Source organism: Callorhinchus milii, unplaced genomic scaffold (assembly GCF_018977255.1).
Source record: "Callorhinchus milii isolate IMCB2004 unplaced genomic scaffold, IMCB_Cmil_1.0 Scaffold580, whole genome shotgun sequence".
NCBI classification, from domain to species: domain Eukaryota; kingdom Metazoa; phylum Chordata; class Chondrichthyes; order Chimaeriformes; family Callorhinchidae; genus Callorhinchus; species Callorhinchus milii.
The window spans coordinates 25,579-50,678 of NW_024705321.1; the positions used below are offsets into that span (position 1 = coordinate 25,579).

General features: G+C 49.4%; 1 protein-coding gene across 5 annotated transcripts; it reads left to right on the top strand.

Moving 5' to 3' along the window:
- Window positions 1–456: 456 nt before the first annotated feature.
- On the top strand, window positions 457–25,100 carry celf1 (cugbp, Elav-like family member 1; the record flags this gene model as incomplete). 5 transcript variants are annotated; one of them, XM_042346299.1, is given in 7 exon segments in its annotated part: window positions 457–528; window positions 12,160–12,231; window positions 16,520–16,707; window positions 18,092–18,174; window positions 23,877–23,925; window positions 24,635–24,769; window positions 24,997–25,100. In XM_042346299.1, coding segments are annotated over 6 exon segments (630 nt in total), but the record flags the coding sequence as incomplete, so codon positions are not given.

Here is a 25,100-nt window from a genome sequence, read left to right on the forward strand (position 1 = left end):
GTCAGTCAGGTCTCTTCGCAGCTGTGGAATGTGGAAATCGGGTCCGAGCTCTGTGCGGGTCTCCTGTGTGGCTTCTGCACCAGGTGTGGGCTGATAGCATTGTGGGCACTGCTGGTGGACAGACCCGGAGCGGCAGACAAGTCATTGGGGGTTGAGGTTCTTCCCCCTCAGCTCCTGTGACCCTACAACCCAAAGCCCTGTCGGGGCGCGCGGTCCTGACTGGACAGACCGCGGGAAAGCGGGTTACACTCCAGCAGTTACCCCAACACACACTCCGGGTCCGCCCCCAACCCCGGCCTCATCCTCTCTGGTGTCCATTCCGCGGTAAGTTGCGGGTGTCCGCGCGTGTCTGACGGCAGCGGCTGCGATGCGGGTCCGGGGACGGCCATTTTGAGTGTCCGGGCGGAAGGGGCGTGGCCTCACAGCCGAGTGACGGCAGACGCCGGAAGCGCCGCCATTTTGAGTGCGTCTTCTCAGCGGGTGGAGCTGCGCGCGGGACTGGGATCAGCGATACCGACCGAGACCTCAGTGAGTGACCCCCCGCTCGGGGGGAGAGAGCGTGGAGAGGTGGGAGGGAGGACAAGCGGGGGGAGGGAGACAGGGAACAGTGGGGTGGGGAGCCGGGCCCCGGGGGTGTCGGGGGATGTTCAAGACGGGCCTCGCTCCAGCAGCTGGGAAGGCCGAGACCATGACAAGTTGTAGCACGAGCTCAGGCCGCAGGCGGTGTGGGGGGTTGGGGGGCGCTGGCAGTGTGGAGGGGGGCAGGCGGGTGGTGGGGTGGGGGGCAGGCGGGGGGGGGTGGTGGGGTGGGGGGCAGGCGGGGTGGTGGGGTGGGGGGCAGGCAGGGTGGTGGGAGGCGGGGTGGGGGGCAGGCGGGGTGGTGGGGGGGCTGCAGGCGGGGTGGTGGGGTGGGGGGCAGGCGGGGTGGTGGGGTGGGGGGCAGGCGGGGTGGTGGGGTGGGGGCAGGCGGGGTGGGGGGCAGGCGGGGTGGGGGGCAGGCGGGGTGGTGGGGTGGGGAGCAGGCGGGGTGGTGGGGGGGCTGCAGGCGGGGTGGTGGGGTGGGGGGCAGGCGGGGTGGCGGGGTGGGGGGCAGGCGGGGTGGGGGCAGGCGGGGTGGTGGGGTGGGGGGCAGGCGGGGTGGGGGACAGGCGGGGTGGTGGGGTGGGGAGCAGGCGGGGGGTGGGGGGCTGCAGGCGGTGTGGGGGGTTGGGGGGCACTGGCAGTGTGGGGGGGCTGCAGGCGGTGTGGGGGGTTGGGGGGCACTGGCAGTGTGGGGGGGCCGCAGGCGGTGGAGGGGGCCGCAGGAGGGACTTGTTAGATGATGAACCTTCTATCCGCTGCCCAAGAGATGCCTGAACAGTCTCACCAGATAATAGATTCTCAGACTTTGGTGAACATGGGCTTTGGAGAGTTATTAAAGAAGATGGGGATGGCTTTTGCAAAGTAGACTTGGAGATGTCCATTTGACATCAACAACAACACCAAGTACAATTGTATATCGATTTTCAGGAGATGTCCCAAGGCGCTGGACGGTTAAGGAGCTGGTGGTTGGAATCAGGAGGGTGGGGAGGGTATGAGTAAGAGGGTGGCCGAAGGTTGAAGAGGAGGGTCTTGAGGCAAGCATTGAAGGAGGCAAGGGAGAGAGAGAGGCGAAGGGACTGTGAGATGGTTTCCAAAGGATGGGGGGCAGAAAGGCTGAAGGTTCAACTGCCAGTGGTTGGCGGGCTGGGGTTCGCTGATTGGAGAGAGCAGACAGGTCGGTTTGGAGTTCCCAGGTTATAGAAGTAGGGAGGCCCAAGGCCGTGGATGGCTTTGAAATTGAGAACAAGCATCTTGAACGTTATCCTCTCGGGGATGTGGAACCAGTGAGGATGGGGTTGATTGGTTCATGGAGCTTAGTGCGTCTGATGGGTGAGGTGATGACCATGATTGTCAATAGATTAAAGTATTGATGTATGGAGCTGGAGCTATTAGATTGCGAGAAATGTGAAGAATCTTGGATTCTTATTCCTGCATTGGGCAAAGAGGAAATCCAGTTTTAGTTGAATATATACAGTGGACAAGATCATTAATATTTTGAAGTAACTAAGCTAGGCTGAACTGCAGTGGAACACTGGATTGTCAGAGATGCCATCCTTCTGATGTAAACTACCTGTCTGTTCAGGTGGGCATTAAAGATCCCATGTCCCTGTTGCGAAAAAGAGTGTCCTGGCCAACAGTTCCCCAGATAAAATTAGTCATTCGCTTCTTGTTGGCTTTTGCATTCATCCACAAAATTTGGGCGAGACATTCACAAATTTCATGATCTTGCTTCAACCTCTGTTAGTAACTGTTTGGAGATGTTCATTCTATGTAAAGCATTACTTGAATGCAAGTTATTTTATTGCCCAGCCAGTCAAGGTTCCTGACTTTGGGAGGGGGGAAGAGAGGTGGGAGGAGTTCAACTGCTTGAGTCTCAGTGCTGCGGTATAGCTTAGTTGTGGCTGCAGGGATGGAAGCGATGGGGTTGTTGGTCTCAATTTCTGCATTGAAATTTCTGTATTTTTATCTCTTTTAGTTTTTTATTAAGATTTGTATTACTAATTTTGTGTTTTTCCACCTCTGCTGGCACCTCTAACAGGGGAGGGAGGTGAGAGAATTGCATTGCTTGCTCCTTATATACACGGGTGATAGAATAGTGTTTTTGACTGCTGTGAACTTGAATATTAACCCTGGTGTCAACAACAACTTGGATTTACAACAACAACTTGGATTTAAATAGCACCCTCCACGCCAAACAGCGTCTCAGAGCGCTTCACAGTAACGGATCCCGGGGCCGAGCAAGGGGGAGGGGGAAGGAAGGTGACCAAAGGCGCAGTCGAAAAGAAAAGTCAGTAAAGACTAGACTAATCAAATCAATTGTTCTGAGTTTTCTAAATTCACGCTGTTCATTAGCTATAAATGAGTATTTGGAGAGGACTTTGATTGCTGTAAATTCAGCTAAGTCTGCAAGATTCAGTAATGTAGAAATCGTGCAATTTACATCAATATAATCTTACATATCTCAGGGTGGGGGGCTGGGGGACAAGAAGCAGGAATCATTTGGACGTGATGCCAAGAGGTTTAAAGTAACAGTTGGTTTAAAAACTGCACCCAATTATATTTTTTACTCAAATTAATGTTAGGCATTGTCGTAAGTTTTGTCATTCCTGGCATCTGTTCACTGCAGCAGGAATTCAATCAGTAGGGGCTCTGTCGCTGTGCAGTATCTGTGCTCAATTAAACACGACACTGTATAATCCTTGGATATCCTTTTCAGTGTAATAAACCTTCATTTATGCCTGTTCTCAGAGTATAATTGTGAGACTCTCCCTTCCATAGAAATGAGCTGAACAGCTGTTTAAAAAGAGAAGTTAACATGATTGAAATGGCACTCACAGAGAAATGAAATCAGAGCTATTCACAGGCAGCCCTGAAACATGCTGATGATGTAGAAGCATTGAAGGGTCAGTATGTGCTGGTGTGGATTGCAGGCTGCTTTAGCTTGTGCGCTTGGCTCAAATGATATTTCTTAGATGGGCTTGGTGCACATTTTTCTTCCTGACATTTCTTGTCTTGAAGTCATAGTTGTGTGTCCTAGAGTGCAACTGAAAGGCAGGCTGTCATTTCAGCGTCTCTCTCATTGCTGTTGCTGGTTCAGGTTAGATCTGATGCTAGACAATCCTATAGCACTTCTGCTTTTTTGATTATTCTACATTAGAATGAAATACCATTGACAATTGTTGAGATACAAGTGACATTGCTGGACCATTAAAGCTGAAACATTTTGATGTGCTCTTCAATATGACTTTATATCTCGAGACTTGTGTGAGGGTGAGCAGATAGACGTGATTCTCTTTTGAGTGTGAACAGATAGACATGAGAAACTTGTGAATGTGACCAGATGGATACAAGCTGCAAGGGTTATTAATTTATTAGCTGAAAGAATTATGAGCATGAAGAGATAGATCTGTGAGGTTTATGAGTGTGAACAGATAGACCAGACAGATTGGTGAGTGTGAACAGGTAGACTGGGCAGACTATGTGTGAGACTGCATAGAGCATTTTGAGATGCTGACACCCCAAACCTTGCCCATGTATAAGCTTGGACAATAACTGCAGGCCTCATCGGTCACATTTGATTTGTGCTCTATACAAGTAAACACTTAATCAGATCAGAAGTTGTTGTGAGCAGCAAACCTCATTGAGTTTCCCTCCCAGGCCCGGGTTGTGCTGCTCTGTATCTGCTGCATTAACAATGGAGCTCTTTAATCCATTGCTGGAACCTTTAGATTTTTGGATGTTAGACTATTGAGTTGTCAATGAGCTGCAGGTTCCAGTAAAATATCCTGACAGCACTGACTAAATGTACAATGGAATATGGCAACCCAGTTTCTGTTTTTGAAGAGTGAGAAATATTTAACAATTGAAACCTCCTCTGTGAAGCATGTCTGAGCAGTGTTGTCGGGCAGCTTGTGCTGGGTTTGATTCTCTCACCGGAGGGTAAGCAGGAGCTGTTGAACAGAATGATAATTGCAGGTAGTTTGAGGAGATACGTTCAGGCGAGTAGCGAGCAGCCTCTGCTAGTTTGGGTCCTGATGCAGCTGTCACAGTGGCGGAGTGCCAGAGATCACATCCTGAGCAGCTTCCTTGCCTGTAGCAGGAGCACAAATAAAATGCATTAAACCTGACTATAGGCTTAGCCCCTCCTGGTATTAGTTGTGTTTGTTTAATGTAAACAGACTAAGTGTGTACTCCTCGGTTGAATATAGCAATGACTGCTTCAACAGAGGTTTGCCAGGTGAATGAAGGGGATAACCCATCTCACAGTGTGGCTCTTTGCAGTGAGTATGAGTAAGTAATCATTTTCTAAAGTGTGCATGAAGATAAAACACATAAGCAAGCTAAATTTGTGAGTTTTTCAGAATGAGCTGAATAGAGCAAGCAGGAGAGGTATGTTTGGTAATGTCAACCTCAGTGCTGAGTGCAGTGAGTCGACCGCTCACTGCCATCTCTGCTCCCAAACAATACAAAGCTTTCTGCCATGCAGAGGAGATCAATTTAGTTTGAAATCCTTGAAATGGCTACAAGACTGTGATGGTGTTGACCAGGTTGATGAAGCACAAGGAAAGTGTCAGCACATTGAATGTGTTGCTGCAGTGTGAGGGAGACAGTGGCCGTGTTTAATTAGTTATGCTGAGTCCCTAACGTTACGGATGGAGGGAGCACTGGTGGCCTATGTCCTTGCTGAGGATGGTACAGGGCCTGTGGCCAGGTAAGCATTAACCCATCTATCTTGGGCTCTGGAATTCTGCCTTACTAATGTGGATGTGATTTCTCTTTGGCCCAACCTTCTTTGCTGGGTAGGTCTTGGGGATTGCTGTCTTTAGCTTCTTTCTCCATGGTGCTCATGTTCAAGTCTGGAAGCTGTTGAAATGTAAGAGTCTTTGCTTCTAGTAATATAAGAAAGCTTATTCTAGCTAAGTGCCACCATGCATACATCAAACGGCAAAATACTGCAGAGACTGGAAATCTGAAATAAAATCAGAAGTGGTTGGGAACACTCAGCAGATCAGGCAGCATCTATGGAGAGAGGAAAATGAGTTAACGTTCAGGTCATCGACCTGCTGAGTGTTCCTATTTCCATGCGTACATCGTTTAGTGAAATGGGATGTTCTAGAAAGCTGGTATTTTCAGCCTTAGTTAACTGGCCATGCCGCATGACAGCAGCCATTACAAAATGTTGCCAGCAGCTCCACTTGCCCGTTGGCTTACCACCTGAAAACTTTTGATCTGTGATTTAAAATGTGATCAATTTAAATATTTTCTGAAGATGATGAATTTTGGCTGTGTTTTGTATACCTGGAATGGTTCTGGAAACAGAATGACAATGTAATGTGTCGCAGGCTGGTACCGAGAGGTAGCACTCTTGCTTCTGAGGCGGAAGGTTGGGGGTTCAAGCTCCATTTCAGGACTTGAACTCGTATAGTCTAACCCGACACGAAGATGCTGTGGTCCTTCAAATGAGATCTGGAACTGAAGTCCCACTTGTCTGTTCGAGTGGATATTAAAGATCCCAAGGCACTATTTGAAAAGAGAAGGGAGTTTCTCCCATTGTCCTTGCTGACAATCCTGTAATTTAAATTGATCATTGGTTTCATGGTTGTTGGTGGAACGTTGCTGTGCTGTTAACTTGCAAAACACACAATCACTACACTTTAATTCTGTGGAATGCTCTGAGACATCCTCCTGACATGAAAAGTACTAACTTAAATGCAAAGATTATTATTATTACAAGAAGTGTAGTATATTGGTGCATGCTGTCAGGCTGCAGCAATTAATTGATCAATCACAGCTGAAATATTGTTCAGCATTGATAGCTAGTTATTTCTACCATCCTATAGATTGCACACTTGATCTTGTACTGAGACTACAGCTATTTCAACGAGTTGTGCCAGCTCGTAGTAATAACAATAATAATTCTTGCATTTGATATATCAAGTCTTCATAATGTCAAGTCGTCAAAACATCTCAAAGCGCTTCATAGGATATACTGTAAAGTGAATTGGATGTATTATTTGGGAGAATGGCGGCAAGTAGTGGTACACAGCAATGTCCCACAAAGAACTATGAAGTGAGTGACAAATTGTATTTGGCCAGGACACTGGGAGAAACTCCCTTCTCTTTTCGAATAGCACAGTGGAATATTTTATGCCTACCTGAACAGGTAGACAAGACTTCAGTTCAATGTCTCATCTGAAGGACGGCACCTCCAACAATGCAACCCACCTGCAACACTGCATTGGAGTGTTAGCTTAGACTATGTGATTCCAAGTACTGATGTGGGGCTTGAGCCCACAACCTTCTGACATTTCGCCCACAAATATACAGTCAATTCACTTTACAGTCTATTCTGTGAAGCGCTTCAAGACATCTAGAAGATGTGAAAAGTGCTATATCAAATGCAAGGATTATTATTAGCGACTTGAGGACTACCTCTGAGCCAGATCGACACATGCACTAACAATAATAATAATAATCCTTACATTTGATATAGTGCCTTGTCAGGTTTTCGAGATGTCTCAAAGCACTTCACAGGATATGCTGTAAAGTGAATTGACTGTATAAAATGTGAGGTTGACAGGATGTCACTGTAGACTCTGTTTCTGGGCTGTCCAGTGGGTTCGCAATCCATGATTTGATACCAATCTGAGATTTTAGAAAGCCATCTTTTAAATTCCCACAGGTTAGCACAGTAATATTTTACAATTGAGACATTAGTTAGAAGTGAACAGAAAATATTTCTTCATACACAGGATTGTGAAAATGTGTTAATGATTTGCCTAGAAAGCCATAGAATCAGAGTCCATTCATAGACCCGATGATACTCCAGAGCACTGCATTGTCTTTCAGATGAGAAGTTAAACCAAGGTCCCAAAGGTACGAATCTCCTGGGGTTCTGTCCGACAGTTCCACAGATTTAAAAATCTGGTTGTGGGACTTGCTGAGTGCAAATTGACTGCATTCGCCTATAAATCACTGGACTTTACACCAGTGGTGGCTCCTGAACATTTGCACGAGTCTAGATAAGCCCGTGTTCGATTAGTAGCGTGTTTTCATTTTTTTCTTCATTAGAATCATACAGCACAGAAGCAGGCCATTCGGCCCATCGTGTCTGTGCTGGCTCTTTGAAAAGAGCTTCCAAATCAATCCCACACCCCCACTTTCTCTCCACAGCCCTGATCAACCTCACTCCCCTGTGCTCTCCCCATAGCCCTGCAAACTTGTCCTCCCCAAATAATTATCTACTCTCTTAAAAGTTGTTATCAAATCTGCTTCCACCTGGTCTCCGCGTGCTTGTTTTGGCTGCCACTCTGACCCGAGCCTCTCCCCCTGGAAATGCTGCTCCTCCTACACCCCTCTTTCCACTACTCCCACTCTGTCTTTCTCTCCCACCGCCCTCCCCGCCTTCTCTCTCTCCTGGACCCCACCATTACCTCCCTCTCTTCAGGCCTGGGCATCCTCCGCCGGGCCCATCATGGCTCTCACCATCGGTTGTCCCAGAGCAGCCACCCCAACTGTCCCACCGCTCACCCTCTCCGCACCAGCCGTCAAGCTGCTCCATGATCGCCTCTCCTCCACCTTCAACTCCCTCGTTCTCCTGAAATCCAGAACCATCTCCAAATCTACCCACTCCCCCTGGTGCAACAGCCATCTCCACTCCCTAAAATCCCAAATCCAATTGCTCGAGTGCAGATGGCTGAAAACCAGCCTCACAGTTCACCACCAGCTGTGGCGCAGGCATCTTCACACCTCTTCATCTTCACACCTACCTGTCGCAAGCAAAAACTGTGCACGACTCAAACATCATACTGGAGGCCAACAATAACTCCAAAATCCTATTCTCCACTGCCCGTCACCTCCGTGCGCCCCCTCAATCATCACATCTAACGCCAAGTGCAAAGAGGTCATGGACATCTCTAAAATTGACAATATCCGCCTGGCAGCTTCATCCCTCTGCACTGTGTCGCCTACCACCACCCCGATTCCGTCTCCCTCGCCCACCCCGCCTTCAGATCCTACCATGGCCCTCATCCTACATTCATTTCCCCCCATCTCTCCACCATCACCACCTGCTACCTCGACCCCCTCCCCACCCAACTGCTGATCACTCAACCCCCCTCCTCTGTCCACTGCTGGCAGACACTATTAACCAGTCTCTCTCCTCAGGATCAGTCCCACTCCCCCTCAAAACCGCAGTCATCACCCCCCTACTTAAAAAACCTACCCTCGAGCCCTCCAACCTCGGCCACAACCGCCCTATCTCAAGCCTGCCCTTCCTTGCCAAAGCTCTGGAACGCGTTGTTGCCAACCAACTTCAGACCAACTTCCCTCCACACCCTACTCCAACTCCTCCAGTCCGTTTTCCACTCTGACTGCCCACAGCACAGAGACAGCGCTCGTGAAGGTCACAAACAATATCCTCTATCTGTGACCAGGGCTTGCTCTGCCTCCTCGTCCTCCTGGACCTCTCCGCCGCGTTCGACACAGTCAATCATGCCATTCTCCTCCACCGCCTGTCCTCCTCAGTGGTTTGAGTCCTAGCTTACAAACCGCCAGCGCTACATTTCTACAAATGGCATTTCTTCTCACTTCCACCCGGTCACTTGGGCAGTAGATACCCCAAGGATCCATCCTTGGCCCCTTCTCTTCCTGATCTATATGCTCCCTCTCAGTGATGTCATCCGCAGACACGGGGTTAACTTCCATATGTATGAGGATGACACTCAACTCTACTTTTTCACCTCCAGCTGCGACTCCCAGTCTTCTGATGTTCTGTCAGCTTGTGTGTCCGACATCAAGAGCTGGATGAGCTCAAATTTCCTGCAGATGAACGTCAACAAGAAGGAAGCCATACTCTTTGGCTCCCGCCGACATCTTCTTGTCTCACCGTACCGACCTCCTCAATCTACCCGACTTGTCCTTAAAACTCTCCCAATCTGAGCGCAACTTAGGCGTTAGGTTCAATCCCCAGTTTTCTTTCCTCCCCCACATCCGGTCCCGGACCAGCCCCGCTTTCTTCCACCTCCTCCACATTGCAGTCTCCGACAATGCCTCACCCCAAAAGCTGCCAAAACCGTTGTCCGTGCCTTTGTCGCCTCTCGGCTGGACTATAACCCGCTCCTCACCGGTCTCCCCTCCTCCACTATTCACAAAATGCAGCTCATTCAAAACTCCACAGCAGTACCCGCTGCCTCCGCTCTGTTGGGTCCAGCTTCCTCCGTGTCCCCCAAATCCTCCGCTCCACCGTCGGTGACCGTGTCTTCAGCCACTACGCCCTGAAGCTTTGGAACTCCCTCCCTCAACCCCTTGGCCTTGCCCTCTCCTTCCCAATCTTCAGGTCGCACCTGAAGACCTTCGACCGCAACTACAGTCATTTCCCCCTCCCCCTGGCTCGGCCTCGGGCTCTGCCATTGTTAAGCTCTGAGAAGCCACCCGTTGTGGAGGGCGCTTTATAGATGCAAGTGGTTGTTTTGTGAAGACAGGTGCGAAGTCCTCATTCAGTACTTCAGCTATGCCCTCTGCCTCCACAAGATAATTTCCTCTTTGGTCCCTAATTGGACCCACCCAACTGTGACTAACCTTTTATTCTTTATATGCTTATAAAATACCTTACGGTTCCCTATTATGTTCCCTGCTAATCTTTTATCCAATCTCTTTGCCCCTCTTATTGCCTTTTTCACTTCTCTGTACTTTCTATATTCTATTTGATTATCTTCTGTATTTTGACCCTGACATTTATCATAAGCCTCTGTTTTTAGTTTAATCCCAATTTCCTTATTCATCCAGGGAGGTTTGGATGGCCTTTGTGGGAATATATTATAGCACATCCCACTCCATCTCTATGCTGTTATATTGGTCGATTGAATATATTATAGTACAAAAATCAAGAATTATTCAATCAAGAAGATTTATTTTGTTGCCTGACATAAAGGTTGGCCACCAGTGCTTTACAGGAAACTGCAGTGCTTTGAGATGTTTTGGTGTGATAGGGCACTATGTGAAATGCAAGGATTTTTTGTGTAAGAGAGAAAAATTGATATTGCTCCAACGCCTTGGGACATTCTTTCCACATGAAAGGGGCAATATAACCACTGTAAATCTGTATTGATACTTGTGATTACAGTTATAAAGACAACAGAGGAGAGTGGGGAAATGGCATGGTCGATCAGCATGATTTGTCTCAATGGCTGAATGGCCTGCACTCTTTTTATGTTTGTACAACAGAGACGAGTGTCATTTGACTGTACAGTGCTGATTATGGAGGCCTCTGCATGCCGTACCCCATTATGAACAATGTTTGAGATGTTCATGCAGACAAGGCTATACTTGGAGTAAAGTGGAGGCTTCTTTTATTCATTTGATGATTTTCTGCAGCTCTCTGGTCTACCAGCTTCAGTGTTTGGGGCCATTTTGTGGTGTTATGTTAGAAGGGAATAGTAAAACCAAAAACTTCAGTTGGAAACTTCCACAGCTTGACTATGCACATGGGACCACAGGGCTGGTTACTTTTGCACCTAAAAATTCAAAATAAAGCTCAGCAACTTCCACAAAGGGAATGCATAGCAGTTGCAGCAGAAAATTAAAACACTTTTTTAATAATCATTTCCAATTAATTGATGGATCTCAGCAGCCTGTGAATTGAGTTTTCAGTGAGTGTCAAGAATCAATGCCTTGTTTCCCCGGGAGCACACTGAGGGAGAGTGCAGCAGCTGCTGTTTGTCTCTTAACTTGTGTCACGTACCTCCAGAAAGGAGCTTGCAGTTTTGTGTAGCTCACACCCTTTAATCTCCACCTCCCCAATTTTGGTCTCCCACTCCATCTCTATGAATTGCTTTGAGACCTTCTTTGTGAAAGGTGCTATCTAAATGCAGAAACTTGTTATGAATAATAATCTTATGACATCAGTTAATGACTTCAGTGAGGTGATTTCCCCACTACTCCCCTCCTTTCTCTTTAGTAAACTGCTCACTCAGTGGCTGTGCACTGTTGATCTAGGCTACTGGCTACTGCTGATATTTTTCGCTTGATTACCTACAAACCTGACCTGTCTCACATGTGACCTCAGTCAATGCAAAACAACTGTAAACTGTGCTGATGGCAGACTGACTGAATGGACAATAGGGTATTAACACTGGATTAAAACCCAGCAAGAGGCTTTTATTCACACACATCAAGCGCTCCCAGCATCTGACAGCCGATTTATCTGACCGTGCAGTTAGTACTGCTATGGCAGTACATTTTACAAAAAGTCTGATGTATCAGCACTTTCTATTGTGCATCAGGGTGAGACTGTATTTGCTGGTTTTCATCCCATTTAATCCAGCCCCCATTTCCAAACGGATTCAGTTTATTCTTTCAGACCAAGCTGTCCTGCTTGTGTTTTCACAAGTCTGCATTTCCCCTCCTCCACCCCTCCCTGTGTTCAGAGTGGAACAGCTGCTCAATGTTGGTCTCCAGAGCGTGAAGGGTACGGTGGCACTCAAGCCTGTCCTGTCCCATCACTTGCCAGAGAAAGAAATTAACAAATCAGGAAACTTCTCAGAGAAAAAGAGATCTCTGCTCTTCTTTCCCCTCAAGAATGTCTTCATTCAAATTGGATTTCCTGCCTGAGATGCTGGTGGATCACTGCTCACTGAGCTCCAGCCCAGTGTAAGTAGAACCCAAAGGTCACTTGATTTATCTAAGTTTCTAAGTGCAAATGTTTTGTAATTGTTCCATCTGCTGCTATGAGCTTCTGCTTGTACCAAAGTTATGTGAAGAAGGTTCATGCCTTCCAGTGATATGTACCCAATTGGAGGTCAGAAGAGCTGTGGGCTGTCAGTCACCCTAAGGTGGGGCAGGGGGATTGTCAGTCAGCCTTTGGGCGGGGGGATGTCAGTCAGCCTTTGGGCGGGGGGATGTCAGTCAGCCTTTGGGGGGGATGTCAGTCAGCCTTTGGGGTAGGAGGGGATGTCGGTCAGCCTTGGGAGTGGGGGTGTATTATTCAGCCTTTGAAGGGAATGGAGTCATGTCAGTCAACCTTTTTTTTTTGGGGGGGGTGTCAGTCAGCCTTGGGAGGGGGTATGTCAGTCAGCCTGTGGGAAGGGCGGTGGGGGGGATGTGATGCCTGGTGGGGGGGGGTGTTAGTCAGCCTGGGGGGGAGGGGGGGATGTCAGTCAGCCTTTTGGGGGTGCAATGTCAGTCAGCCTTTGGGGTTAGGGGTGTCAGTCAGCCTTTGGGTGGGGGGATGTTGGCTGACAGGACAGCCAATGTGGCTGATTGGCAACACTTGGAGGGGCAGACCAGTCGCTCGGGCAGGGACTCTTCCCACTCAGATGTGGTTAATCCTGCAAGCGAAAGCCCTAATAGTCCTAGCTGGACAAGCAATGGGAAAGCTTGCCAGACAATGCTTTCAATGACATGGTGTTTATATGGTGTTTTAGCTGGTTAGACTCCAGCAGTTACCCCAACGTACCCTCTTTGGTCCCTAAGCAAAGGCTCTTGCCAACCTGCACCTAATACTTTCTGGAAATAGGTAACCAGGATGTGTCCCTCCAGGGAGGGAGTGTGCATTCCAATAAATATCACAGGAATTTTCATGTATTGGTCGAATTTCCATGTATATGTTGAACTCGCCCTACGATCGCCTCTGCGATCTCCTAACCCCCTACCAACCCACCCGGCTCTGGCCTGCTCCACGTCCCCCAACCCACCCACCCACCCCACCATTGGCGGGAGAGCCTTCAGCCACTCTGTCCCCAACCTCTGGAATTCCATCCCCCAGTCACTCCGCCTCACCCCCTCCTTATCCTCCTTCAAGTGTTATTAGCTGGAGTTAGATTAGAAGATCAGCCATGATTGAATGGCAGGGCAGGCTCGAAGGGCTGAATGGCCTACTCCTGCTCCTACATGTTATGCTATGTTAAGCCCCGCCTCAAGACGCTCCTCTTTGACCATACCATCGGTCACCCCCTTCCCCTCCGCTCCCTTCCCCCCCGCCCCCGACCCCAGCTCGGGTCTGAAATGCTGTACTCTGTCCAGCGCCTTGAGACGTCCTCCCGACATGAAAGGCGCTATACAAATGTAATCTTGTTGTTGAACTCTGTTTGGTCTGGATACTCTTAAGCAAGGTGAGGGGTTACCTCATGCCTGATCCCCCAAAAATCTTCATTTGATGACAGTGGACTTGAGTTTTGTAACTTGGTTAATTTACAGCAAAATCATCCGCTTGACTCAACTGTTTCCACACTAAATTTGGCTTTGGAGCTACTGGTTTGTATATCCTCCTATTCGATGGACAGACACCTTGTGCACATTGGACTCATGCAGAACTGGAGGCATACCCAGGTTCCTCCTGGCTACAAACTTGACTAGTGGGTTAACTGTGAGCCCGAAGTCTTAACGCTGCAGGCCGATTGATCCTTAAAGCAGAATCTAATGCTGCTATTCTGGATTCTCGGAATCAGCAATTGGAAATGGCTAAGTGGTTGTTGCCTTCAGCACTGCATGAGGGGAGCTGTCTGCCTCTGTCAAATCAGAGCATAATTGAAGTGGTAAATATTGAATGCATCACTGCAGTAGCCCCATTATTTGCTTCCTGCTCAAAGGAGATTTATATAATAATAATAATAATCCTTGCATTTGATATAGCGCTTTTCACGTCGGGAGGATGTCCCAAAGCGCTTCACAGAACACACTGTAAAGTGAATTGACTGTATATTTGTGGGCGAACGCGACAGCCAATTGTGCACAGCAATGTCCTACAAACAGTCGTGGATTGAAAATGACCAATTTATTATAAATTTATTTGTGCAGCTGATATCATTAAAATTGTTTGTGGTCCATCTTAAAATCCCTCCTTGTGTCAGCACTTCATCTGTGCCCACCCTCGTGTCCAGCACCATTGTTCTGACCAGCTCCTGCTTGAATTCACAGCCTGTAATGATGTACTGTTGTCCAGAATGGAATATATAGAAGCAGGTGAAGATATTTGTGCCTGAGCTCGGTTGACTGTTAGCTTTCTGCACTTGGAACTTTTGTACCGGGCCTTTGATTGTGCACCTAGCAAACGTATTGGCAGATGTTTCTCACATTATTTCAATGCCTGACTTATCTCTCCATTGGTTGCTTATCTTCTATCTGTTATAATAATAATAATAATCCTTGCATTTGATATAGCGCTTTTCACATCGGGAGGACGTCCCAAAGCGCTTCAGAGAACACACTGTAAAGTGAATTGATTGTATATTTGTGGGGGAACGCGGCAGCCAATTGCGCACAGCAATGTCCCACAAACAGTCGTGGATTGAAAATGACCAATTTATTATTGTTTTTGGTTTTGGAGGGATTATTATTAGGCTCTGTGTGGAGTAAGGAAACTTGCCCAAGGTTTCGCCCTCTGCCTGGAATTGAACTCAGGTCTCTCACTTGCAAAGCGAGTGCTCTAACCACTGAGCTACAGGATACAGAAGTATTTCAGCTTAGTTGGCAATTCTGCAATGACTATCTGGGGGCCGGTTCTACATCAGTGCTCTCTCCCTGGTCAGCATTCTGAGACAATACCCCACATGAATGAAGCTTGCTATATAAATGCAAGGTGTTGGGTGGTTTTGGTGATCATTCGTTCCTCATCCACCTCAGGAGGCCTGCTTCGAGTCCTACTTTACTGCCATCACTTTGTCTCCTCAAACTCTTACCCACCCCCCCCCCCCCGCCCACCTGTGGGGTACAACGAGGCTCTATCCTTGGACCCCTTCTTTTCCTTATTTACATGTTCCCTCTCAATGATGCCATCAGCGGTTGAATGTCGACAAGATGGAAGCCATACTCCTTGCCTTCTGTCTGTCCCGCGGCTGAACTCCTGAACTTCCCAGCCTTTCCCTGAGGCTTTACTGACCTTGTTCGTAACATAGACTTTGGGTTTGATCCCCAGCTCTCCTATCTACCCCACAAGGCTGGCTTCAGTCTCCTGCTTGTCCTTCATCCACAGCACCATCGGCGGCTGTGCTTTCAGCCAGTACTCCCTGACATTTTGGAACGATCCCTCTGCCTTGCTCCCTCCTTCCCCATTTTCAGGTCATGCCTGAAGATTTCCTTTTCAACCATGCTTATGGGCACTCGCAGCCGCCCCCCCCCCTCCCCACTTGGTGTCAGGCTCTGCCACTGTTAAACTCTCTGAAGCGCTACCATGTGTGAAGGGTGCTATATAAATGCAAATTACTGTTGTTTGAATGTAACTTACAGTCCACAATACTCATCTATACCCTATTTCCTCTATTCAAATAATGCTTACATTTAGTATTTCGCCTTTCATGTTGGGAGGATGTCTCAAACCACTTAACAGGATTTACTTCAGCCGACAGGAACGCCTCCCTCGTCGCCATTCCACCTGGGCCAGTAGCCACCATGAAGTAAATATAAACTGTGTCCCTTGATGTGAATATAAACATAAATTAAACATTTGCATTTGATATAGCGCTTTTCACGTCTTCTAGACTATACCTCTGCAGCTGACTCTTAAGTATTTATCTAGTTTCCTCTATTTCATCACTGGAGTCTATATAATGCAATGCTTCACCCATCATGCCTATGTGTTCTGAAAACTCTTCACAGTGCTAGACCTCTCCCTGCGTTTAAAGTACTTTTAAAACATATCTCCAGTTATGCCTTTGGTCAACCTTATTTTCACAGCCTGGTGCCCACCACTCTAATTGTTGAGTACTTCAAAATATCCTTTTCCTGAAGGTGCTAATCAAATACAAGTTGCTGTTGTGAAGTCATTTTTATTCCATGTACAACATTTCAGTCTGTTTCATTTTCAGCAAGTAGTTGGTGAGTTTAAACTACTGTCTCCAGCCCATTGCTGTCAAAGTGAAACGTGAACTTTTATCCTTGTCAGACCTGTGCACCATTTCCAGCTTCACTGCAGATTTAGCTTGGATTCTGCTTGATTGTACAGATCAAAAAAAATGAATGGGACTCTGGATCACCCCGACCAGCCTGACATTGACTCCATTAAGATGTTTGTAGGACAGATTCCACGTTCCTGGTCAGAGAAAGAATTGAAAGAACTTTTTGAGCAGTATGGCGCTGTGTACGAAATCAACGTGCTGCGAGATCGAAGTCAGAATCCCCCTCAAAGTAAAGGTGAGTGCTTCTCCCTGGATCCTTACCTATTCCCAAACTACCGCCGCTTCTCCAACCTCCCTTTCCAAGGTCCTGGAACGAGTTGTTGCTTCTCAGCTTCACTCCTTCCTCTCCCGTCACTCCCTTCTCTGGTTTCCGTACCGCCCACAGCACAGAAACAGCTCTGGTCAAAGTGACAAATGACATTCTGTTCATCTGTGACCAGGCCTCTCTCTGCCTCCTCGTCCTGCTTTCGACACCGTCGACCACTATCCTCATCCACCACTCTCCTTTCACCTCAACCCCCACGGCTCTGTCCTTGACTGGTTCAGATCCTACCTCTCACACCGTCTGCAATTCATCTCCACAAACAGCTTCTCCTCTAGCCCCCGGACGTCTCGTGCGGCGTTCCTCAGGACTCGGTCCTTGGTCCCCTCCTCTTCAACATCTACATGTTCCCTCTTGGTGACATCATCAGCAGACATGGGGTCAACTTCCACATGTATATGCGGATGACACCCAACTCTCTCTCTCTGCCCCCCACTTGACTCCAGGATCCACTGCTGTCCTGACAGACAGACCTTGGGGTCTTGTTTGACCCTCAACTATCCTTTCTCCCCCTCATCAGTGCCATGACCCGTTCTGCCTTCCCCACCTCTGCAACATTGGCCGGCTCCCACACTGTCTCATGCCGCAGGCCCCGAGACCCTCATACACGCCTTCATTACATGGAGGCTTCACTACTCAAACTCCTTGCTTGCAGATCATCCAGAACTCTGCAGCCCATGTCCTCTCCTGCACTAGGTTCCATGACCCTATCACCCCATCCTCACCCGACTCCACTGGCTTTCCATCACACAGAGGATAAAGTTCAGAATCCTGGTCCTCATCTTCAAAGCCCGCCATGGTCTTGCTCCCCCCAACCTCTTCGACCTCCTAAACCCCTACCACCCTGATCAGCGGGCTCCAGCTTGCTTCATGTCTGCCGCCTTGCTGGCCCCACTATTGGCGGGCGGGCTTTCCGTCACTCTGCCCCCACCCTCTGGAACTCCATTCCGCAGGACCTCTGCCACACTCCCTCCCTCGCCACCTTCAAGACCCATCTCAAGACCCTCCTCTTCGACCTGCCTATGATCTCCCTGCTTCTCCCCCTAACCCCCCTCCCCCACCGCGACCCCCAGCTCGGGTCCGTAACTCTGTCTGTCTAGCGACTTGAGAAGTCCTCCCGACATGAAAGGTGCTTTACACATGGAATTTTGTTGTTGTTGTTTTGCTTATGAGAGATTAAAGAAACTGGGGCACTCCTTATTAAAACTGAGAAAGGTGAGAACATATCTGATTGCAGGTTTGACAACAGAGGTCTCCAGATTTTTGTCTTATTTACATATGTTTGTTTTGATCATAGGTTGTTGTTTTGTAACATTTTATACCCGTAAAGCGGCGTTAGAAGCACAAAATGCTCTTCACAACATGAAGATACTGCCTGGGGTAAGAGATCCTTACTTTCTGTCATAACTGTACCTCAGTAGAAATGTGTTGTAAAACCGGTATTGAGCTAATGACAAAAGCTTTAATATCCTTTTCCTAAGTTTAAAGCACCCTGATCCAGTTTCTGGTTTGCACACACTGATGCTGATCTTAATACTGCGCATATGCCTGTTTATTATGAATCCTTGGTGAAAAGTTTTGTGTAGCACTGAGGCTGGTAAGAGTGGGGAAGTCAAAGAAAATACCTTGAAGTTAGTGGCACAAGCTTGCAGCCCAAATCCTGTAGATTGTATGAAAAAGGAGGAGATCCATTGGGGAATGAAGCCAGAGGAGAAGACATTTATGGTATTGTCAGAAGTTCACTGACATGAAAGCCATTTGTTGGTGGGGGGATGGTACAGAGGAGACTCATGGTCTAGTCTGAAAGTTGCTTCTAGTTTCCTTGGTTTACTGATCTCGTTCAGACTTTCTCAATGTTGCCATGTTGCTGTGCGCAGTTCCTGGTCTCACTTGGCTGATGCCTCAGTGTTGCACGTGTTTGGGGAATCCTTCAAATACAAATAACAAGCACTTAAAATATTTAAATACGAAGCAATTCTCAGAAAGGTTTTAAACCTTTCTGAAAATTGCTTAGTATTTAAATATTTATTACCTGGGTTGGGTTGGGCTCAGTGTTTAGCTTTTCTGTCCATTGTGGTCACCCTCAGTCCACATCCAGCTTTAATAATAGTGATAATAATAATCTTTAGCTTTCACTAAACATACCTCAAAGGTGCAATCAGGACCACGGCCAAGCTGTGCTGCTGGGCGTGTGCGCGGCTGTGCTGCTGGGCGTGTGCGCGGCTGTGCTGCTGGGCGTGTGCGCGGCTGTGCTGCTGGGCGTGTGCGCGGCTGTGCTGCTGGGCGTGTGCGTGGATGGCTGTGTGCCCTGGACTCAGATGACTGCATCTGAACTCCTTCACCTCTGGCGCTCCCTGACAGATCTCCCCTCCTCACTCTCCTTTCTCCACAACTCCCCCTCCTCCATTCTGGACTCTTGNCCCCCTCACCTCCCAAACTGCCTCATACTCCCGTAAATCTCCCTGGTACACCAGCCATCTCCGTTCCCTCAAGGCACAAGTGCGAGCTGCCGAACGCGCTGCGCTCTTGCCTCTGCCAAACCCTCCTTCTACTCCAAGGTCATCTTGGAGGCAAAGGACAACCCCGGCTTCTCTTTTCCACCACTAACCATCTCCTCCGTTCACCTTCCCATACCTCACCCATCCTCTCCTCAAACGCCAACTGTGAGGAAATACTGGACTTCCTCGAATCCAAAATTGAGGGGATACGTTCAGCCACCTCAGCCCCGTCCACAGCCACCCCCACATCACCTTTCCCTCATGACCCACCCCCCACCCATCCCCCCTATACTCCTTCGACCCCATCTCTCCCTGCTCCCTCACCGCGATTGCTAGCAAACTCAACCCCACCACCTGCTCCCTCGATCCCATCCCCACAACAACAACAACAACAACAAGATTCCATTTATTGAGCGCCTTTCACGTCGGGAGGACGTCCCAAGGCGCTGTACAGTTGGGTCAGGACCCGAGCCGGGGGGAAATGGTCAGGGTGAGGGGAGGGAAGGGAGAGAGCGAGGAGGGGGTAGAGAGTCGAGAGGGGAGCTGAAGGCTCGGTCAAAGGGAAAGGTCTTGAGACCGGCCTTGAAGGAGGAAAGGGAGGAAGCGGCGAAGGCACTGGGGGATGGAGTTCCAGAGCCTCGGGGCTGAGAGGCTGAAGGCCACCGATACAACAACAACAACAAGATTCCATTTATAAAGCGCCTTTCACGTCAGGAGGACGTCCCAAGGCGCTGCACAGTTGGGTCATGACCCGAGCAGGGGGGAAATGGTCAGGGTGAGGGGAGGGAAGGGAGGGAGCGAGGAGTGGGGAAATGGTCAGGGTGAGGGGAGGGAAGGGAGGGAGCGAGGAGGGGGAAGAGAGTCGAGAGGGGAGCTGAAGGCTCGGTCAAAGAGAAAGGTTTTGAGACCGGCCTTGAAGGAGGAAAGGGAGGAAGCGGCGAAGGCACTGGGGGATGGAGTTCCAGAGCCTGGGGCTGAGAGGCTGAAGGCCCGACCACCGATGGTAGGGCGGTTGGGGCGGGGGACGTGGAGCAGACCGGAGCCAGAGGAACGGAGGGTACGGGCAGGTAGGTAGGGGGATAGTAGGTCGGAGAGGTAGGAGGGAGCGAGGCCGTGAATGGCCTTGTAGGTGAGGGTGAGGATCTTGAATTCGATCCTCTGGGGGATGGGGAGCCAGTGGAGGGGAGCGAGGGCGAGGGCGAGGGTGGGAGTGATGTGGTCGCGGTGTCTGGTGCGGGACAGTACACGAGCTGCAGAGTGGAGGGAGGGCCGGGAAGGCCGACGAAGAGAGAGTTCCCATAGTCCAGCCTTGAGGTGATAAAGGCGTGGACCAGAGTTTCAGCCGCGTGAGGGATGAGGTAGTGCCGTAGTCTGGTGACATTCCAGAGATGATGGAAGGCGGTGCCAGTTGTGGTGCGGATATGGGGGAGAAAGGACAGCTCAGGGTCGAGGGGAACCCCAAGGTTCCTGATGGCTTTGAGAGGTGGAGAGTGCGGAGCTGATGCTGTCAGCGCCTGAGGTGCGGAGGCGCTGACGTGAGCCAATCAGGAGGGCCTCAGTTTTGCGTACGTAGAGCTGAAGAAAGTTATCTCTCGTCCAGGACTCGATGTCGGACAGTCAGCTGTCAGGACATCGGGGGTCGTGGAGTTGAGGGTAGAGGAGGAAAGGTAGAGTTGGGTGTCATCCGCATACATGTGGGAGTTAACCCCATGTCTGCGGATGATGTCACCACAGGGGGAGCATATAGAGGGTGAAGAGGAGGGGACCGAGGACAGAGCCTTGAGGGACACCGCACAAGACAGTGCGGGGGGGGGGGGGGAGGAAAAACCATTTGAGGAGACAAAGTGAAGACGGTGGGAGAGGTACGACCTAAACCACTCAAGGACAGGGCCTTGAAGGTTTAGGTGGGAGGACAAGCGGTGGAGGAGGATAGCGTGGTCGACCGTATCGAATGCTGCCGATAGGTCGAGGAGGACGAGGAGGCAGAGGGAGCCCTGGTCACAGATGGTCAGGATGTCATTGGTGACCTTGACCAGGGCAGTTTCTGTGCTATGGGCAGCACCGAAACCCGACTGAAGGGGTTCAAATAGTGAATGGTTGGAGAGGAAAGAGCGCAGTTGGGAGGCGACAACTCGTTCCAGGACCTTGGATAGGAAGGGGAGGTTGGAGATGGGCCGGAGATTGATAGCTGCGACGCATCAAGGGAGGGTTTTTTCAGGGTGGGCGTGATGGTGGCAGTTTTTAAGGGAATGGGAATAGAGCCACAGGAGAGGGACAGGTTGACGATGTCTGTGATATGTTGGGCAAGGAGGTGGAGCTGGGAGATAAGGAGTGGGGATGGGGTCAAGGGAGCAGGTGGTAGGTTTCAGGGAGAGGATGAGTTTGGTGACAGAGGATGGGGAAACGGGTACGAAGGTGTGTAGGGGAGGATGGGTAGGAGTCGGAGTGTGGGAGAGAAGGGGTGGGGGGTGGGTGGATGTTGGATGGGAAGTGACCGCGGAGCGGATTCCCTTGATCTTGGATTCAAGGAAATCCAGCATCTCCTCGCAGTGAAGGTTGGAGGAGATGACCTGCGCGGGGTGGCGGGGGGGACGGAGGAGTTGGGATGTGGAAGTTGGGATCTCTCCTCGTCTCCCAGCTCCACCTTCGGCCCCTCTCCTGTCCGACATCATCAATTTCTCCTTGACCACCAGTTCAGTTCCCAGCCCCCTAAAAACAGCCGTCATCACCCCCATCCTGAAAAAACCTTTCCTGGACCCATCCCTACTCTCCAGCTACCGCCCCATCTCTAACCTCCCATTCCTCTCCAAGGTCCTGGAATGAGTCATCGTGTCCCAGCTCCGCTCCTTTCTCTCTCGCCATTCCCTCTTTGAACCCCTCCAATCCGGCTTCCGCGCTGTCCACAGCATGGAAACAGCCCCGGTCACAGTCACTAACGACATTCTGAACATCTGTGATCAGGGCTCCCTCTGCCTCCTTGTCCTCCTCGACCTCTCTGTTGTCTTCGACACTTTCGACCACTCCATCCTCATACACCGCCTCTCCTCTTTACTTAATCTTTGCGGACCAGCCCTTGCCTGGTTCGATTCCTATCTCTTTCACCGTCTCCACTTTGTTGCCTCTAACGGTTTCTCCTCCAGCCCCCGCACTGTCACATCTGGCGTCCCCCAGGGCTCTGTCCTTGGCCCTCTCCTCTTTAATATCTACATACTCCCGCTTGGTGACATCATCCGCAGATATGGGGTCAACATTCATATGTATGCGGATGACACCCAACTCTATCTTTCTGCCCCCACCCTCAACTCCAGGACCACTGCTGACCTGACTGTCTGTCGGACATCAAGTCCTGGATGAGGGCAAATTTCCTACAGTTGAATATGAACAAGACTGAGGCCCTCCTGATTCGCTCCCGCCAGCGCCTCCGCAACTCAGGCTCGGGCAACATCAACCTCCATGGTTACACACTTCAACTCACCAGCCCGTCAGGAACCTGGGTGTCCTGTTCGACCCTCAACTGCCTTTTGTTCCCCACATTCAAGCCATGACCCGCTCTGCCTCCCTCACCTCCGTAACATCGCCCGACTTCGCCACTACCTCACCCCTCAGGCGCTGAAACTCTTGTTCATGCCTTCATCACCTCCAGGCTCGACTATGCAAAGCCCTGCTTGTCGGCCTTCCCAACTCCTCCCTCCACAGGCTGCAGATAATCCAGAACTCTGCAGTCCATGTCTTCTCCTGCACCAAACTCTGTGACACCATCGCCCCAATTCTCGCCCGACTCCATTGGCTCCCTATCCTTCAGAGGATCCAGTTGAAGATCCTGGTCCTCACATACAAAGCCCTCCATGGCCTCGCCCCACCCTACCTCTGCGACCTCCTAACCCACTACCAACCCGCCCGCTCCCTCCCCTCAGCCGCTCTGGCTGCTCCAAGTCCCCCGACCCACCATTGGCTGGAGAGCCTTCAGCCACTCTGCCCCCAACCTCTGGAACTCCATCCCCCAATCACTCTGTCTCGCCCCCTCCTTAGCCTCCTTCAAGTCCCGCCTCAAAACCCTCCTCTTCGACCATGCCATCGGTCACCCCCCTTCCCCTCCCCTCCCTTCTCCCCCCCGACCCCCAGCTCGGGTCTGAAATGCTGCCACTGCCTTGGATGTCCTCCAAGCGTGAAAGGTGCTATAAAAATAATAATAATAATAATCCTTGCATTTGATATAGCGCTTTTCACGTCGGGAGGACGTCCCAAAGCGCTTCACAGAACACACTGTAAAGTGAATTGACTGTATATTTGTGGGCGAACGCGACAGCCAATTGTGCACAGCAATGTCCCACAGACAGTGGCAGATTGAAAATGACCAATTTATTATTGTTTTGGTTTTGAAGGATTATTATTAGGCTCTGTGTGGAGTAAGGAAACTTGCCCGAGGTTTCGCCCTCTGCCTGGAATTGAACTCAATTAATCTTGTTGTTGTGCGCGGCTGTCACTATTTACAATGAGCCTCAGGGGCTGATGATCTCTGACGTATTTGGAAAGTTCCGAAGTCCAACAGCCTGAAAATTGTCAATACCTCTGTTTTTTCCCCAGATGCATCACCCTATCCAGATGAAGCCAGCAGACAGTGAGAAGAACAATGGTGAGTTAGGGCCTGGCTGTTAATGCTGAGACTAATGTACACAAAGGCTGAGTACATCTCATGAGTACATGACTGTGTATGCCTGCTATCTATTTCCTGTTAGTTTTTTTTCTGCATGTTGTATGATGGTTCGTATTTCCAGCTCATCACTTTTTCTGCTAGTTGAATGACCTAGAGCCTGTTACCTGAGACAGATTGGTAGGAATATGATCACTATCTTTGATCACTTCTTGAGGTGAACCAGTTGGCAGACTGTGATAATGTCAATTTATTGGCTCAACTCTGTTATCAACCTGTTTCTATCCTTTTTATCCTTCACAATTGTTAATGCTGTTAGGTCATTTCAAATGCTCAGAGCAACAGACAGTCCAAAGGCCCTATACAAATGTAATCTTGTTGCTGTTGTTATTGAAGTGATATTACTGTGGGATGGAAAACTAGTGTTTCAATGCTATTCAGAATCTCATTCTAAAATTTGGGTCTCAGCTTACTGTCAAACAGCAGAATTATGTACAAAATAGCCTAGAGTTTTCACTGATTGGGATTAGAGAGTTGGCTTAGGCTATCATGAGGAGGAGAGGTGGTGCTCTAACTAAGTTATAGAGAACTTTCTAAGGGAGTGGTGAAGAACATTGGAAGCTGCAAAGATATTATTTCAGTAAGTATGTAGTAAGTGCCTGTTATGATAGATACCATTGTGTGATTGCAGCCGTGGAAGACAGAAAGCTCTTTGTTGGAATGATTTCCAAAAAATGCAATGAGAACGATGTTCGAGTTATGTTTTCACCATTTGGACAGATTGAAGAATGTCGGATATTGCGAGGGCCAGACGGGCTAAGTCGAGGTGAGTAAATGATGCCTCACTGCCCATAGTTTGTGTGTAAATAAGAATTCATTTGTTCAGTTAAAGTCTCGCTAGGAGAATAAAGATTGTGGGTAAGGTGGGAGAGAGAGAGAGCAAGAGAGTGTGGGAAAGTGGGGAGAGAGAGTGTGGGAAAGGGGGAAGGGAGAGACAGTTTGTATTTAGTTAGCATCTGTGCTCTGCAGTGTTAACCCTATTCTCTCTGCCAGGTTGTGCCTTTATAACATTTGCCACACGATCAATGGCACAGAATGCGATCAAGTCAATGCACCAGTCGCAGACGCTGGAGGTGGGTGCCTCGACTGCTGAACAG